At 45.3% G+C, this 16,661-nt stretch overlaps 1 protein-coding gene across 2 annotated transcripts in view; it reads right to left on the reverse strand.

The window, feature by feature from the left end:
* MID2 (midline 2) overlaps window positions 1-16,661 on the reverse strand; it is a 318,111-nt gene that overhangs the window by 138,113 nt on the left and 163,337 nt on the right. For both annotated transcript variants that reach the window (XM_065410886.1, XM_065410885.1), the window contains exon 2: window positions 9,142-9,237. In XM_065410886.1, coding sequence (XP_065266958.1) covers window positions 9,142-9,237 — 96 coding nt within the window. The remainder of the gene's footprint in view (window positions 1-9,141; window positions 9,238-16,661) is intronic.

The raw sequence follows: 16,661 nt of genomic DNA on the forward strand, positions 1-16,661 counted from the left end.
TTAGGTGAGGGAATGATTTGCATCATGCAATTCCTGGCCATGGTGCATTACAGAAGATGTAATTCAGCTGCCAGGGAATCCTGGCTTATAGAGAAGAAACCTTATATGGAAAAAAATGAAATTTTCAGGAGAAAGCAAAACCTTTTTTGCATAAATTTTGTTTAATTGAAAACCCAATTTTCCATCAAAACACAGTTTTGACAAATAAATTCCAACCTGCCCTTGTGTCTGGAGCCTGCCCTGCTGTGGACTCCAGATCTCTTGGAACACTGAGTCCTCTCCCAGAAAGTGTGCTGCTAGCTCATGTTCTCCTCCGTGGTGATAACCCATGGTGATAGCAAATTCCCCATCTGAAATGGACTGTGGGGCACATTTCCCCCACCCTACTCCATGCATGATCCTAGGGCCGCAGACCCTGTGGCTCAGTTGGGTCTTATTCATTGCTCTGCTATTGTTCCTTAAAGGGACAAACTGCTAATTCCAAAATGGGCATCAGTACCTCAGAACCCCCAGTGCAACCAGCCCCTCTGGGCTCAGCAGCCCACCTTTCCCACCCCACCTAGGCATGCATAACCCAGCAGAGTAAGAGGGTGAGAGTCCGCAACTATGTCCCTTTCCTCAGGCTTGGGATGGAGCAGAGCTCTGGATGCAGGAGAGGGGACCTCTCTGGAGTGGGTCTGACACTTGCCCTCATGCTAGGAAAGCAGTTGCTGGGACGAGGCCGGGGGGGAGGTGTGACTCCTGGGCAATGGAGGGTGGGCGGGGTGGTGCTGCAACGTGATTGAGCCGGGGAGGAAGTATGTAGGGGGAACAGGAAAGCTTGTCATGAACCAACTAGGTTAGTCCCTGACCCCTCCCTGTCTAGGCTCTAGACTCTGGTGCCCAACAACTGCAAAGAGCTAGCTGAAGTACTGAGGGGGAGGTAACAGTGGACCACAGCATCTTCCAGGTTTCCCTTTGTTCCCGACATGCTCCAGAATGACTTCTATTCTGAGGGGAGGGGTATCAGAGGGCACAGAGCTGGCAGAGCCCACTTCAGTCATCTACAGGGCCTCATACCATGGCTCTTTGGATGCATATGCCATGCTGCAACATTCTTTTAAATTACTCTTTAAAAGGCTTGGTTTGGAGGATGCACAGTCATAGCACGGACAGGGTTCAAGAGGGGTTTTGTCCCAGTGTACATAGCAGGATTGATTGCCTAGCGTGACTGCCTGTGATTTCCACACAACATTGCCATGGGCGTGTGCACAGGGCAAAGGGATGGCTAGGTGCCCCCTCGCACTGCAAAAGGCCTGGGAAGCTGGTCTTATGCTCATGCCACCATCAGAAGACTCTGCTGGGATGCATTAGGACAGGCCAATGGTTTGAGGTGCAGTAAGAATTGAAATCTTGCAGAGAACAAAACGCATTGGTTTATTGACAGGCTGGAGTATGACACTTGCTCATCCCTGCATTGTCAGTGTGCTTCCCAAACACGCTCTCATTTGCATTGTCACCGCCCACTAAGCCTTTTTATTGTTTTCAAACAAAAACGTCCCCTTCATTTTGTGAGGAAAACGATGAGACTGCTTGGCCTAAGCAGATGCTGTTTCTTTTGTTTCCCACAAGGTTTCAGTAGTTTTGCAAAGGGGCCAGGTACATCAAATACTTACCCATAATTGTGGCAAGCTGCCTGCCTATTGCTGGGCGAGTGTCAGCAGCTGAAATATAACAGCCACAGAATTACGGCGGAAACGGCTTGTTGGAAAGGGCTCTCCTGGGTCATGTAGCCCATCTCCTCCTTCACTAGGGAAGGATGTTCTCATCCGCTCTTATTGTAAACATTCTTGCTACTCTGCTTTCAGATACCTCCCATGTTGATGCCTCCATTGCATCTACATTCCTTGGCAAATGTTGTTCAACCTCCCTCCTGGAATAGGACCGACTCCAATTGAAACCCATCCTGCTTTAATTCCAGGCCACTGCTCTGGCTTACATTCCCCACCCATTTCACCACCTTCAACCTCTGCCCAGGGCTGGATTACCCAATAGGCAGACTAAGCACGTGCTTAGGGCACCAGCAAAGCAGGGGGCGCCAAAAAAAAAAGAGGTTTTTTTTGGAAAAAAAATTGATATTTGATATTTTAAAAAGAGCATCGAAGTAGTCATCATGGGAAAAAATCAGAACTTTGCTAGACTTCCTTACACTCCACTACACACTCTTCCCCCGTTTTTCTGTTCTCTTTTTATTACTTATCCCCACCTAAACCAAGGGGGCGTCCTACTAATGTAGATGGAAATAATGCGAGGGAATCAGAGACTGTAACTGATCATCCCACTCCTGGTGGTAAAACAGACATGGTTCTAGAGGGTGTGGATGTGTCAGAGACTGAACCTGCTCATGCTGTAAATAATAGGAGAAAAGATCCTGGTATGTGGGTTGATTTCAGTACTGATGGTGTAGCTTACTGGATAGATTGTGGACCAAATGACCGTCAACACCACACTGGGCCATTTGAGAAATCACGTCGGACTCTTACCAATGGCAAACAAACAAGATATTGTCCACAAAAAATATTTTTCGGCATGAAAGCGAATGGTGAGAAATACACTCGAGAATGGCTACTGTATTCACCATCAACAGGGTCTGTGTACTGTTTTGTTTGCAAACTTTTTGCATATAAACCTTCAACATCCCGGTTTGCTGCAGATGGATTTAATGACTGGCGGAATACTGTTTTAATTGAACAACATGAAAATAGAACTACTCACAGAGATTCAATTTTGACATATTCAAATCGAAGACAGGGCTTTGGATTGACACAAAAATTGGAAGAACAAATTAAAGGGGAGCGTGAATACTGGCAACATGTCTTGCAGCATGTTATAGCTGTTATTCAAACATTAGCTGAACGTGGTCTGCCTTTCCGGGGATCAAATGACACATTTGGATCATTGCAGAATGGAAATTTCTTGGGATTGTTGGAGCTTGTGGCTCAGTTTGACCCATTTTTAGCAGGCCATATCTCAAAATATGGGAATGCTGGCAAAGGTAACCCATCATACTTATCCAAGACAATACGTTATGAACTCATTGGTCTAATGAATGATAAAGTTCGTTCAGCTATTGTGGATGAAATAAGTACTGCTGGGTACTTCAGTTTATCTGTCGAGAAGTACGGCAGTTCCACTGTTATATGCGCGCAAAGTTTAATAAAACAGGAAAAATGAAATTCAGTCACATTGATCTTCATGACACAATATTGAAAGACGGAATACAATGGGTATTTCCAAATGTAGAGATTGCACTACGTATTTTTCTAACATTGATGATTACTAACTGCTCCGCAGAGCGCTCTTTTTCTCAGCTGAAAAGAATAAAAAACCCTCAGAGAACAACAATGTGTCAAGCCAGACTTGATTCACTTTTCCTATTGTGTATGGAAGCGGACATGCTTCGTTGAGTCAGCTTTGATGAACTTATCCAGAATTTTGCAATCAGAAAATCTAGAAAGAAGCTATTTTAATTTCAGCATACATGTAAGTTTTGTGTCATTTCGAAAAATAAAATTTTATTTTACGGTATAATATTGTTTTTATTTTGAATTACATATGGGAGGGCACCATAATCTTTTCAGAGCTTAGGACCTCTAAAGGTCTTAATCCGGCCCTGCCTCTGCCCCTTTTGTGTCATTCCCTTTCACTCACTTCCAGTTATCACTTACCCATGGTCCCTGCTTCTCCAAAATGCACATATTCATTTGCCTTCATCTCTCTTTTGTTAGGCCATGCGCTCCATTCCTCTCACCATCTTTATCACTCTGTTTTGCATTCTCTCTAGTGTCTCAAATGTAGTTGTATAATTATACACACTCAAAATACATCAAGAGAACATTATCAAGGTTGCAAAGTCAGGCACTCAGCAGCAGAGAAATGCCAGAATTAAGGTTCCCTGTGCAACTTTAATTCTGCTTCCTTATGCATATGCACCATGATATAGTCTTTGATTACATTATCACATACTATTTTTTCCATAGGATTCCTGCCTCATTCAGTGCACAGAATATATGGTGCTCACTCAAGGAGCAGCTTTTCAAAATCTCGCATTATCCACATTCTTCAGGGTGTTGCCCCTGCCTTACTTTTTGCGCACTCTTCAAACCCTGCTCTGGAGACAGAATTGTTAATTTCTTGTGGCGCTCATCACTATGGTATCCAAGGGCTTCACAAATATTTGTTAATTTCTCTTCCCAATGCTCCTGTAAGAGGAGTGGTGATGATATCTTACAGGTGGAGGGCTGAAGCAGAGATTAACATCAAACGCCTCCATTAAAGATTGGGGACCCAAAATGAGAAATCTAGGACTGGATTTTGGGGATCATGTAGCATTATATAGCACTTTGTACGCTCAAAGCCTAGCTCCTATTGACTTCAGTTGTAGCTGTGAGAACTCAGCACTTCAGACCCCAGGGTCTCAAGTCAGGTACCCAGAAAATGAGGAACACACAGTTAGTGACCACCTGTGAAAAGTTTGGTTTATGCGACTTGCCCAGAATTGCATAGGAACTCTGTGGTAAAGACAGGGACAGAATCCAGTTTTCCAGGGCAGCATTCAACTGCCTTCACCATCAGACCATCCCTTCTCTTGCTGCAATCTCCTGCCTCATTCACTACACGCTATCCAACTTCTGCAACGAACGACAACAGCCTCCTTCACCATATACCCCTGATTCATCACCAGAACAGGTCCATCCTGTGCACTGAATGAGGCTGGGGGCCTGTGGAAAAACTATATGTGATCATGTGATTAAAGATGGTGTCATGATACACATGCACAAGGGGGTAGAATTAAGGTTGTCCTAATTCTGACATTTCCTAACTTTTGAGTGCTTGACTTTGCAACCACAATAATGATCTTTTAATGTAGGTTTGGTGTGTAAATTTCCTAAGTTTTTAAAAAAAGAAAACTGAAAAGGTAACCCACATGGCTCATCAGCAGGGCTGGAACCTTTAGATCCACTACACAGACTCTGCCACTTGAACTAAGAGTAACTAATAGCAATATTAGGTTGTCATCCTTTATGTGGACCAGCAACTAGAGAGCGGTGAGCCATAAACTTTGCCAGTGGGTTTCACAGATATTTGCTGACAGCAGAGAAATGGTGAAACTCAGGAATTTGGGATTCCATTCCAGATTCTGGAGGGAAGTGTACTTTAAGGGGCTCAGACTCTGCCTCTTTCCCTCAAACTTGACCCCTTCTGCCCCAACCTGTCCCTGTACCACTCCTATCTCTTCCCCACTCCTGGGCCATCATCTCAGCCATCATCATTCTCCTTGCTTACCAAGTCCCAGGCTTCTGATGCCTGTCTCAGTCTCTTTGCCCAGCCAGTCCTAGTCTCAGTCTCCCCCAACTATTACTAGTCCCAGTCTTCCTCCTTTCAGTCCCCGTCACCTTGCCCAGCAATTCCACATTTCCCCTCCACCCCCACCCTCCCAAGCTCCTTTGTGTGACACTGAGGTCAATTGGTACCAGTTGGGAAAGGAGTCAATACTCTGTGTCAAGGCTCCTAACAGCCGTGCCAAACTCACTACACCTAGCACACTGCTTTCCTAGTATTTATCCAGAGAGAATATAATGTAAGATAGCTAACAAAAGCTTATGTCATCCTGATCTTCATAATCATTGCAATATTTATGGAGTCATGTATGAAATTTGTGTCCACAACAAAGTTGACAAACAGGTTTTGGGTCAGAGGATGTTGAGTTACCTAATTCAGTGTTTCCCAAACAGGGGGTTGTGGAAAGGTTCTAGAATAGTTGCCACATCCAGGGCTGGATTAACCCATCCCTGGGCCATGGCCAAGGCAAACACACACTTCTCCCAGCCTGGTGCGAGACCCCATGAACCAGGTCACAATACCTAGAGTGGGGCATTGGGCTGAGCACTGTGGGACAGGAGCTGCTACTGCAGGATGAGTGCAGAGGGGGCCGGGTCAGGACTAGTGTTGTGGTGCCAGGGCAAAGGGTGTATTTATGGAATGCTGGTTCACAAAATGAGACAAAAGGCAGTGGGGGCCAGGAGGAAGGGGAGAGGGTCGCTTTGGTAAAGTTTGGGGACCACTTCCTAAGTGATATATCCCAATATAGCACTGACTTGACTCTGCTAGAGCTTCACACTGTGAGATCAAGTGCCACTCGTTACCCTCCCAGCCCTCAGCAACACCCTTCAGTGCTAGGGTTGCCAGGCATCCAGTTTTCGACTGGAACACCCGGTTGAAAAGGGATTCTGGTGGCTCCGGTCAGCACTGCTGACCGGGCCATTAAAAGTCCGATCAGCAGCACAGCAGGGCTAAGGCAGGCTCCCTGCCTGCCCTGGCTCCGCACAGCTCCAGGAAGCGGCCAGCATGTCCCTGCGGCCCCTAGACGCAGGGGCAATCAGGGAACCTCCGTGTGCTGACCCCGGTCCGAGCACTGGCTCCGCAGCTCCCATTGGCCAGGAACTGCAACCAGTAGGAGCTGCAAGGGCGGCGCCTGCGGGCGTGGGCAGCATGCACTGTGCAGCGCCACCTGGCCGTGCCTCCACCTATGGGCCGGACATGCCAGCCAGGGAGTCTGCCTTAGCCCCACTGAGCTATGAACCAGGAGCTGCCTGAGGTAAGCGCCGCCCAGCTGGAGCCTGCACCCCAACCCTCTTGCCCCAGGTTGGAACTCCCTCCTGCACCCTAACTCCCTCCTAGACCCTACATCGCTCACCCCCTCCCATACCCCAACCCCCTGCCCCAGCCCCGAGCCCCCTCCTGCACTCCAAAGCCTTCGGCTCCTGCCTGGAGCCCCCTCCTGCACCCCAAACCCCTCATCCCTGGCCCCATCCCAGAGTCCACACCTTCACCTGGAGCCCTCACCCCACCATGCCCCAACCCCCTGCCCCAGCCCTGAGCCCACTCACGCCCTTCAAACTCCTTGGCCCGAGCCTGGAGCCCCCTCCTGCACACCAAATCCTTCCTCCCTAACCCCACCCCAGAGTCTGAACCCCCAGTTAGAGCCCTCACTCCCTCCCACACCCCAACCCCCTTCCCCAGCCCAGTGAAAGTGAGTGAGGGTGGGGGAGAGTGAGCAATGGAGGGAGGGGGGCTGGAGTAAGTGGGGGTGGGGCCTCAGAGAAGGGGTGGGGCAGGACAGGGCCTCGGGTGTTTGGTTTTGTGCAATAAGCAAGTTGGCAACCCTATCCAGTGGCCCAGACCGGGCATGACGATTATCTGGATTCTATAACCAGTTAGTGGCATAGACACCACTGTGACGTTACACCTCATATTCTTCGTAGCAATATGGTTATGATATGAATATGGCATAACTAAGACATGCTTTATGCAAGATGGGTTGTGTGAGGTATTGTTGGAAAGGTTATGATTTACTGAATGTGTTTATCCAATTTTTATGCATGTATCATTTCTGTATCTGAAGTTAGGAATATTGTCTATGTATCAATTACAACTTTGTGTGTACTTGGGAAAGACCCACCAGACTAAGCAATCAGCCTTAAAGGGCCATTAGGAAAAACAATGAGTCTTTGAAGATGTGCACATCTCCCATCTTCCCTGGAGTTCCTTCCTGTGGACATTGCAAATAAACCTTGTTTCATGGTTGCTTTGACACTGCAAGGTCAGGTGATAAGGTCACCTGGGACATTGCTGGTACTTTTTAAGCATAAGGCTTCCCACCTTATGTAAATTCTATTTAAGGCTGGGAAGCAAGGCAATCAGGGCTCTCCATTTGCCTCCCCACCCAAGAAGGAAGACTGCTGAAAGCTCCTGAAGAAACCAAGGAACTAAGCTATGAAAAGGCAAGGGATGAGTCCAGGCTGAGAACAGGGGTTTAGCCTGTAAAGAGACTAAGGAGGTGTGCACGTGAGTGCTGGCCATTCTCCTAGCTAAGTCTTCCCACACAGAGCTGATTTCAGTCTGTGTCTGCAGCTGGGTGTGGCCTTACCTGTGTGTGTGTGTGCGCGCTGGAGAAGGCTTGAGAGCCTAGCACAGCAAAAACAGGGTGAGGAAACCCAGGCTGGTGGAAAGGGTGGGCTCAGTGAGACCCTAGCATATCAGGTGGTGCCCCAGGATGGGGGTCCAACCCATCACAACCGCAACCACCCACAAGCAACACAGGCCAGTTTGTGTCCATGTAGCAGCACTCAAATTCCAAATAGCACAGAATTCCTTCTTCCTTCCTACTTCCCCACGTGGGCCCTGTGCTCTCACAGTGCCCCACTGCAATAGCAGGTGTTCACATGCGCACATCACCTTGTAGGATTGGGATTGGAAGGTGTTCCCTCTGCAACTATCTACGCTACCTCTCATCTCATTGATTGTCGCTGGTTTGTCCTCTAACCCCTGTGTTTTACGATATGCTCTCACTGCATACGGGTTGCTGCTTCCTCCACAGCACTTATGAGGATAGATTCCAGGGCAGACCCCATGCAGCCTACTCCATACTTCTCTCCACAGTACAGTTATAATTATTCTGTTTATGGTCCATCAGCCACTTCCATTTGCCCTTCTCCAGACAAACTCTATCTTCTCCCGGGAAATTGTCTCAGACACTTTACCGGCTCACAGCTCTAGCTATATTGGGCCAGACTGGCCCAAGCTGGGGCAAGGAGATGTAAACTACACCTCCCTGTGTCAACTAATCCTCCTAAACCCCGAGACGGTGACGTACCCATAGTGGTCAGGCAGTGCATGGCCCCACTCATCAGTGACACCGTCCACCTCCCAACATCCAGCTGCCATGGGAGAATTGCACAGAACAATCTCAGGTAGAGGGATCATGCTATTAGGCCACCTCCCCCATTACCAGTGCAGTTTGCTCACTGTAATGTAGTGTATTTACCAGCAGTCTGTCCTGCCTAGATTTAAATGAATCAAGGTATGGGGTTTCTGCCATTGCCCTTGGGACACCATTCTGCAGCCTCATTCATCTCACGCCAGGGCTTTCCCCTGCATGATCCCTTTCCAAATTTCACCCCATTGCCCCCCTATCATCACCCTAAATAACCCCTCTCCCCGATTCAGGGTTCCCATGCTGCAGGCAGGTATCACACCCCCAATGCACGCACCCCTCAGCCAGCATGGACCCCCGCTCTCTGAAGCACTGCCACCACGTACCTCCACCTGCTGGCAGATCTGTATCAGCTTGGCCATCTGGTTTTCTAGTTCACTATTGCGTTTAACCAGGTTGGTGAGGTTCGTCTCCAGGGTTTGCTGCCGGCACAGAACAGGGAAGGAAAAAAAGAAAGAGAGTGTAAGCATCAGCAGAGCTGGAGAACCGGCTTCACGGATTATGAACATCTCAGAACATTATCCAGTGATCATGTTTGATGACAAAACACACACACATTAACAGCTTTGGGCAGAGATGCTTGGTTGCATTGGCAGCTTCCACCTGGGCCATTTGCAGCTACCACAGAATGCTGGAATGCTGCTTCATGTAGAAAAGGGAGGCACAATAACCTGCTTCTAAGCCAAAGCTAATGTTATTTCATTATCCCAGGTTGACAGCTACAGTAACTTTCATGGGTGGCTAGAGGGCAGCACAGTGCAAGTGACCCACAGGGTTTGGCAACGCAGCCTGCATCCTTAAAGGTCATCAGCACAGAGGAGGGATTGTGTTTGTGCCTCCTCTATTACTTTATTGATTTATGACCAAGGCCTGGAATTTGGGAGGTGGGTTTTTAATCCTGCCTTGATTTTTTTTCTTTTTGTCTTTTAATGTACAAAACTGAGTTTGACTCTCCTGACTTTCCTGGAAAACTCTATGCACAGCAGGAGAACTAATCGATTATTCCAACTCTTGCAATTTCCCCATGATATTAGGGGTATTTCTAAAACCCCCAGCTCCTGGAGTCATGAGATTATATGAGGGTTTTTTTTAAAACACATACATTTCTAATCATTGAGGTTGCAGAGCAAAGCTGAAAAACAGGACCCCTATAGGCTCAAAAACCAGAAGGAAAATAAAAAGAACACCATATTTTTTAAATGTCGTGATTTTTTGGGACCTGGCACCTGTTTTTAAATAATTGGGGTTGGCAGCTCTGTTATGACATCAAAAGATGCCGGGCATGGGAAAGTGAAGTGAGAGTCAAGACACTAAACACACTGCACTTATGTTAATAGCTACAGCATACAACTCCAATGTCCTACACACACCTGGAAGAAAAGCTCTTTTGTTAAAGATACATCTCCCCATCTTTCCTCCCTTCCAACTGCAAGCAGAGGAATCTCACATTGTTACCAAAGAGTCCTTCAACAAAAACAGGGCAGATCAGACTTGATATTCCTCATATTTCTAAAGTAAAAAGCAAACAGCTTTTTGTTAAATAGCTTCAGGCTCCATTGAACATTATAAAACCCATAAAAATCACACACCTATTTTTCCCAACTTTCATATAGCAATACATATAGGTAGGCTTGGCAGAATTCAATTTCCTTTTTTTAAAAATAATTTTGTCAGAATGTGTATTTTTAAGCATTTTTTAAAATTATTATTTAAATTTTCACAGTTGTGGGGAATTATAACAGCATCAGAGAATGGGGAGGGGAGACAATTATTATTTAATTACTTTAGACTGCTGAGATTCAAAAAGTTAAAGCTTTATAACCATTCAAATACAAATTGTCTACGTAATGTGTCAAAATATATAAAGTAAATACTCTTAAATCAAACTCTAATAAGTTCTCAAGGAGCGTTTTCCTTACTTTGCCTATTGTGACGGGGCAAGGCCAGATGGCTATAGTAAAGTAGTGAGGAACAGGTATGTTAGCCCCAGGCTAAACAAATCCCTGGTACCATGGTAACCAAATGGCAGTTGCTCCAGGTTAATCAAGACACCTGGGGCCAATTAAGATCCTTCTAGAAAGCAGTGGAGAGAGCTAGGTTGACTGGGACATCTGAAGCCAATCAAGGGCTGGCTGGAACTAGTTAAAAGTCTCCCAGTTAGTCAGTGAGGCACGCGTATCAGGAGTGGTAGGAGGAAGCTGCGCTATTGGAAGAACTAAGCAGTACAAATCCATATCTGGCGCAAGGAAGGAGGCCCTGAGGTAACGGTGAAGGAGATATTGAGTGGGGGCTGCTGTGGGGAAGTGGCCCAGGGAATTGTACACATCCTATTTCCAAAAAGTCAGCTACCATAGCTGCTACTATTAGGGTCCCTTGCAGTTTTCAGGAGATGAGGGAGACTGCAATCTGCGCTGATTGAGACAAGTGCAGTGCATCCCTTGAGGCTGCTGACAAGTTGCCAATGCGTCCCTAGCTGGACATTGTTCAGCCAACTCTTCTTTTAGCAGCACAAGATGTTATTCTGCATCCAGTTCTCAATTGGGAAACCTGTCTGATATGAATAAGTTACTCTATTTTCTATCCATTCTCTCCCCTCCTCATCTTGTGTCTGTTATTGAGATAAAAGGCTCCTGGGAGAAAAATTGTGGTCTCAGCGACATAACTACAAGCTGTCTTCATTTCCGTTGCCAATTCCCCAATCGGACTAACATTTTGTTCTTGGTAAATTACAATTTAATAACAGAAAGCAGGATTTCAACCAAAGCAGACAGATTCCCGAGAGATTGTTTATTTTGATGGTTATGCCGACATTTTGACTGATCACTTTGGATTCTCTGGACATCCCGCTATAAGCTCCTTCAGACCCTTTAATCCTCTTGTATTTATAAAGAGCTAGCGTTTAACATTTTCAAAGTGCACATGTACAGTGAGGGGACTGTTTGATTCCTGTCCAGCACCTAGACAGCCTTGTACTGATGCTGCTGTGTCAAGGGATGGAATTGAGATGGGACACGGGAAACCGGTTTTCTTGTGACTAATTGAAAGGTTGGGTCCAAAAGCAAGGGGAATCCTTTCTAAAATGGGGCCAATGAACAGGAGGTGGAGAGAGATTTTTATTTTCTAAGCAAGCGTGAGGAAGTGTAAATCAGCCCAGCAAGCGCACACGCAGTGTGCTGAAACACGCTTCAAAACTTCGAGAGAGAAAACTTGGGTTGGCAGATGGGTAAATACAACAAACTTTGATATTAACACACACTGAAGTGTTATGCTGCTCCCCTGCTTCCCCACCCAATGGAGATGCAGCATTGTAGAAGCCTTACAGCCCTAGCTAGAGTGTGCACCTTGGTCAATCTGTCTAACTACAGTCTCGAATGTCAGAAATACAATCACAACCCTCGCAACACCAACCCCACAAAACCCCAAATTTCTGAAGGGGGGTTGTTAATATTATAGCGAAATAAAAAGTCATTTGTGGTTAACCACAACTAGAAGGTTTTGTGTGGAAGTCTGGGCCATTTAGATGAACTGAGACAGTTTGCAATCATGCTTCCACTTGCTGCCTATTACGCTAAATGCTGGTTTGCTGCCAAATCGGTCCTGGTGTGCTGGTTGATGTAATATTTATGGAGAGGAATGCAATCTAACAGACATAGGAGCAGCTAGAAGAGAGCCCATTTGAAACTATTTCAATATCTGTGGACACACAGTGGACTTGTGCTTTTGGATATCAATAATTTAAATGACATCACATTTCCATTAAAATATGTGATTCCACTAAGAGAAAATGTTTTATAACAAAGTGCTCACAACCTGTTGCAATATTTGTAATGAAAATGATACCCTATTAATATTTGAAGCTTCAGAGCCGAAAAAGAATCCCCGTGGTGTTTTATTCATACTTGGCTTGGAACTGCAGCCCATAGCTCCCAGCAAGACTCTAAGGCCTGGTCTACACTACGACTTTAATTCGGATTTAGCTGCCTTAATTCGAATTAACGCTTGACCCGTCCACACAACGAAGCCATTTAATTCGAATTAAAGAGCCCTTTAATTCGATTTCTGTACTCCTCCTCGACGAGAGGAGTAGCGTCAAAATCGGTATTGTTAATCCGAATTAAGGTTAGTGTGGCCGCAATTCGATGTTATTGGCAATTCAATGTTATTGGCTACCCACAATGCAATGCTCTGGAAATCGATGCTACTACGGTAGCTTGGACGCACACCACCGAATTAATGGTGCCTAGTGTGGCCGAATACATTCGAATTTATAAAATCGGTTTCCTAAATTCGAATTAGATAAATTCGGATTAATCCCGTAGTGTAGACATACCCTAACAGTCCCATAAACAAGGATTCCCTCTGCATGCACATATAATTCTGGGATTGGTTAGCCAATGGAACTTGAATCACAGTCATAAAATACAGGCAAATCATTAATTCCTGAAACCCACTGGCTCCTAAAATATTCAGAGCTCATTTGCAATCCTGCGAATGGCTAGCCAATGGCTGAAAAACATAATAAAGAAATAGGATTGAAAAATGACATGAAACTCAAGCGGCTTTCATTAAGCTGAAAATGCTATGCAAAACAAACCTACGTTTATAATGAAAAAGCCAGCTGTTAACAGTTTTTGCCACTGTTTTCTTATAGCTCAATATTATTAAACATAATTTGAATAAAACACTGAGTATTTAACATGCTAATTATCTTTCTCATCATTGACTTGGCTACACTGGAGTTTCTGCGCTGAAATGGGAGTTGATCTTCTTTAATGGTCTAATGCCGTTGAGGAGGGGCAAGGAGGGTGGGAGAAGTGAGTTTTCAGTTAAATCCTTCATTACATGAAATTCTCAAATAGCTGTTCAGGAATCCAGGATCTACAGCTAAGAACATAAGAACGGCCATACTGGGTCAGATCAAAGGTCCATCTAGCCCAGTATCATGTCTTCCGACAGTGGCCAATGCCCCAGAGGGAATGAACAGAACAGGTAATCACCAAGTGATCCATCCCCTGTCGCCCATTCCGAGCTTCTGGCAAGCTGTTGTCTTTCTTCCTGGGGGGGGAGAGGGAGGGGGAGAGAGAGAGAGAGAGAGAGAGTGTGTGTGTGTCCTGTAAAGCATCCATAACACTTTATATTGAGCAGGCATCAATTCTTTAAGTGTTCTCTGATATTAAAACAACAGTCCAGGTCCTAAGGATGTACTAAATAAAAAGTCCCAAATACTCTTCTTGATACTCCTGTCCTTCAAACCATCTTTGCCGAAAGACAGGGCTGACCATTGCTCAGTGGACTAGGATAGTACATGAAAATGCAAACAGAGGTTGCTTCTGTTTAATTTGCTGGAAAAAAAAAAGAAAATATACCTGAAGTCCTAATTATACCAGGTAGTTATTATATCTATAATTATAGAAATTATAATTTCTGTTTAACTCTTATTTTCCCATACTCTATTTTTCCTGAACAAGAGAGCCTATGGAACTCAAAAGTTTGTCTCTTTCACCAACAGAAGCTGGTCCAATAAAAGATATTAAGTCACCCACCTTGCCTCTGTAATTTTCCAAAGCATTTACCTCCTGACCTGAAATATTCCAGTCTTGGTCTCTGCACAACAGTGATTTTTTGGAGTGGGGAAAGGGGGAGCAGCAGCATGGGTATGACCAAAATTCCTTTGGCCCAAAATACATAGATTTAATTTAAATTAAAAATGATAACCACACTTCCTCTCTGCATCCGACCCCCAACAAAAACAGCAGAAGCTTGGACCTTGGCATGGACGCAGTCCTCTTTGAAGGCAACAGCTTTTGCTTTGTAGCTTTGTATGTAAACATATGACCATTTTAGAACCACTTCCTAAGCATGAGCAGTACAGTATTCCCTGGAGTCTAGGTGCACTTAAAGTTAGATGCATTCTCCACATAAAAGGTGGTTAAATTAGGTGCCAACTTGCTAGTTCATAGATTACAAGCTTTGCTAGCTCTGTAACCTATGAAAGCCAATTATCACCAGGTTTTTTTCTATTTTCTTTCTCTTTTAAGAAAAAATAAGAAAGAGAAAAGAAAAGACAAGAAAAATAAAACAAATCCAAAATTAGAAAATTTAAGAAACAATTGTTAACGCAATATCAAGGCCATGAGATCAAGACAAATTGAGAAACTGCAAATTTGAATTTGCTCTAGCCATGTTAGCTCAGCCATGCTGGAAATACACAATATTTTCTATTCCTTTCTCCCTTATTAAATGTAACCTTTAATATAATCCTTTATTTTATTAGAGTACACTATAAACTATAAATGTTGGCGTGAAATGTGGCCAAATTAGCCTTTCAAGTGTAACCTTAATAATTGGAGTTTCCTGAATGTTCCTTACCCTCGTCACTGGATTAACTAACATATTCCACAAGAATGTCTACTGTTGCCTTCAAATGTGAACACTTAACCATCAAAATTACTCCAGAAAACTCGCCTGGGAGATGCGATGCAGAGCCTTTTTCCACCTGGTCACTGCTTCAAATCCAGCCTAATGCAGGTTGGTAGTGACCACGAGTCAGTATCATGGGATGGCTGTTGAATGGCATTAACGGAAGGAGTTGGTGGGTCCCAGCTCAGTTTACAGTATCATTCTCTAGGTTTTTATACTGCACCCTTCACTCTGGTGTGTGCGTCCGCAACCCAAACACTGCCACCACCGCTTGGCACTAGCCATGACTGACAATCCCTGGAAAGTAGCCTCACTTCAAGGCTCTTAAAGCTGCAGCTCCTTGAGTCAGGAGAATCTCAGCTTTCATTTCAGAAAGGTCAGTGTCTACCTTTCCTGCTGGTGGGGAAATGCCTGGAGCACTTTACACCCAGAGACTCACACCCCAGTGGATATACAAAGGGAACTCTGTCTCCTGGGCTGTCATGTGCTGCCTTTCACCCACACTAAATTCACTTTAAAACCAACCCCATCAGATACTACTAACGCTTCATTAGAAAGGCAGCAAATGGATGCGAAATGAATGCATCGGGATTTGCTTATTACAGAACTGAGGAAGGGCTCTCAAAGGACTCTGGCTCTGCATTTCCCCGCACAGAAGGCTGCTTGTGCTGGGTGCTGTTTAAATTTGCGGCTTTATATGGATTTTTAAAGAGGACGCCCATCCAGGGCACCCCAGCCATTAATTACAAACACAATCCCAAAATGTCAAACTGAAACAGAAGCACACTGGTCCCCCCTATCACACAGCACACTTACCAGTGGGCACAGCCATCACAGAACAAAACTCCCACCACTTCACATCCCCACCCATCTTGGCTCTCCCCAAACACAGCCCACACGAACTGGCTGTGCGGCATGCTCAGGAGGTCACAGATTTAAGCTATTTTGGCCTAGGAGAGATGGGGAAAATCTATTTAAAACCACCACCACCACTGAAACAAACAGGGCAAAGCCATCAGCCTCCCAGCAAGCAGGTCTCTTGGCAGTCTGAAGATGCACACAGCAACAGCCACAGCTGCTCTCAGATCACCTGAGTGGGCTGAGAGATCTGGCACACAGAAATGTGAGCGGCCCCTGCTGGGTGTTTACTTGATAGATATTTAACACATTCCGGTGGGTTCTCATAAGTGTAACCGTCCCACAACATTTACACTTGCCTCTTATGAGAACCCACCGGAATGTGTTAAATATCTATGTACTGACTCTAAGCAGGAGACTGACAGAGAAGATAAGCAGTTGGAGACACAAACTATGTTTAAAAGGAGGCACACAGGGCTAAAGTTGAGCAGGGGCCTGAAGGGACTAATGAATAAGCAATTCAAGCAGAATTTCTTTAAGCAACAAGGGACTGTAATAGACAAATCAC

Source organism: Emys orbicularis, chromosome 9 (genome assembly GCF_028017835.1).
Source record: "Emys orbicularis isolate rEmyOrb1 chromosome 9, rEmyOrb1.hap1, whole genome shotgun sequence".
NCBI lineage: Eukaryota > Metazoa > Chordata > Testudines > Emydidae > Emys > Emys orbicularis.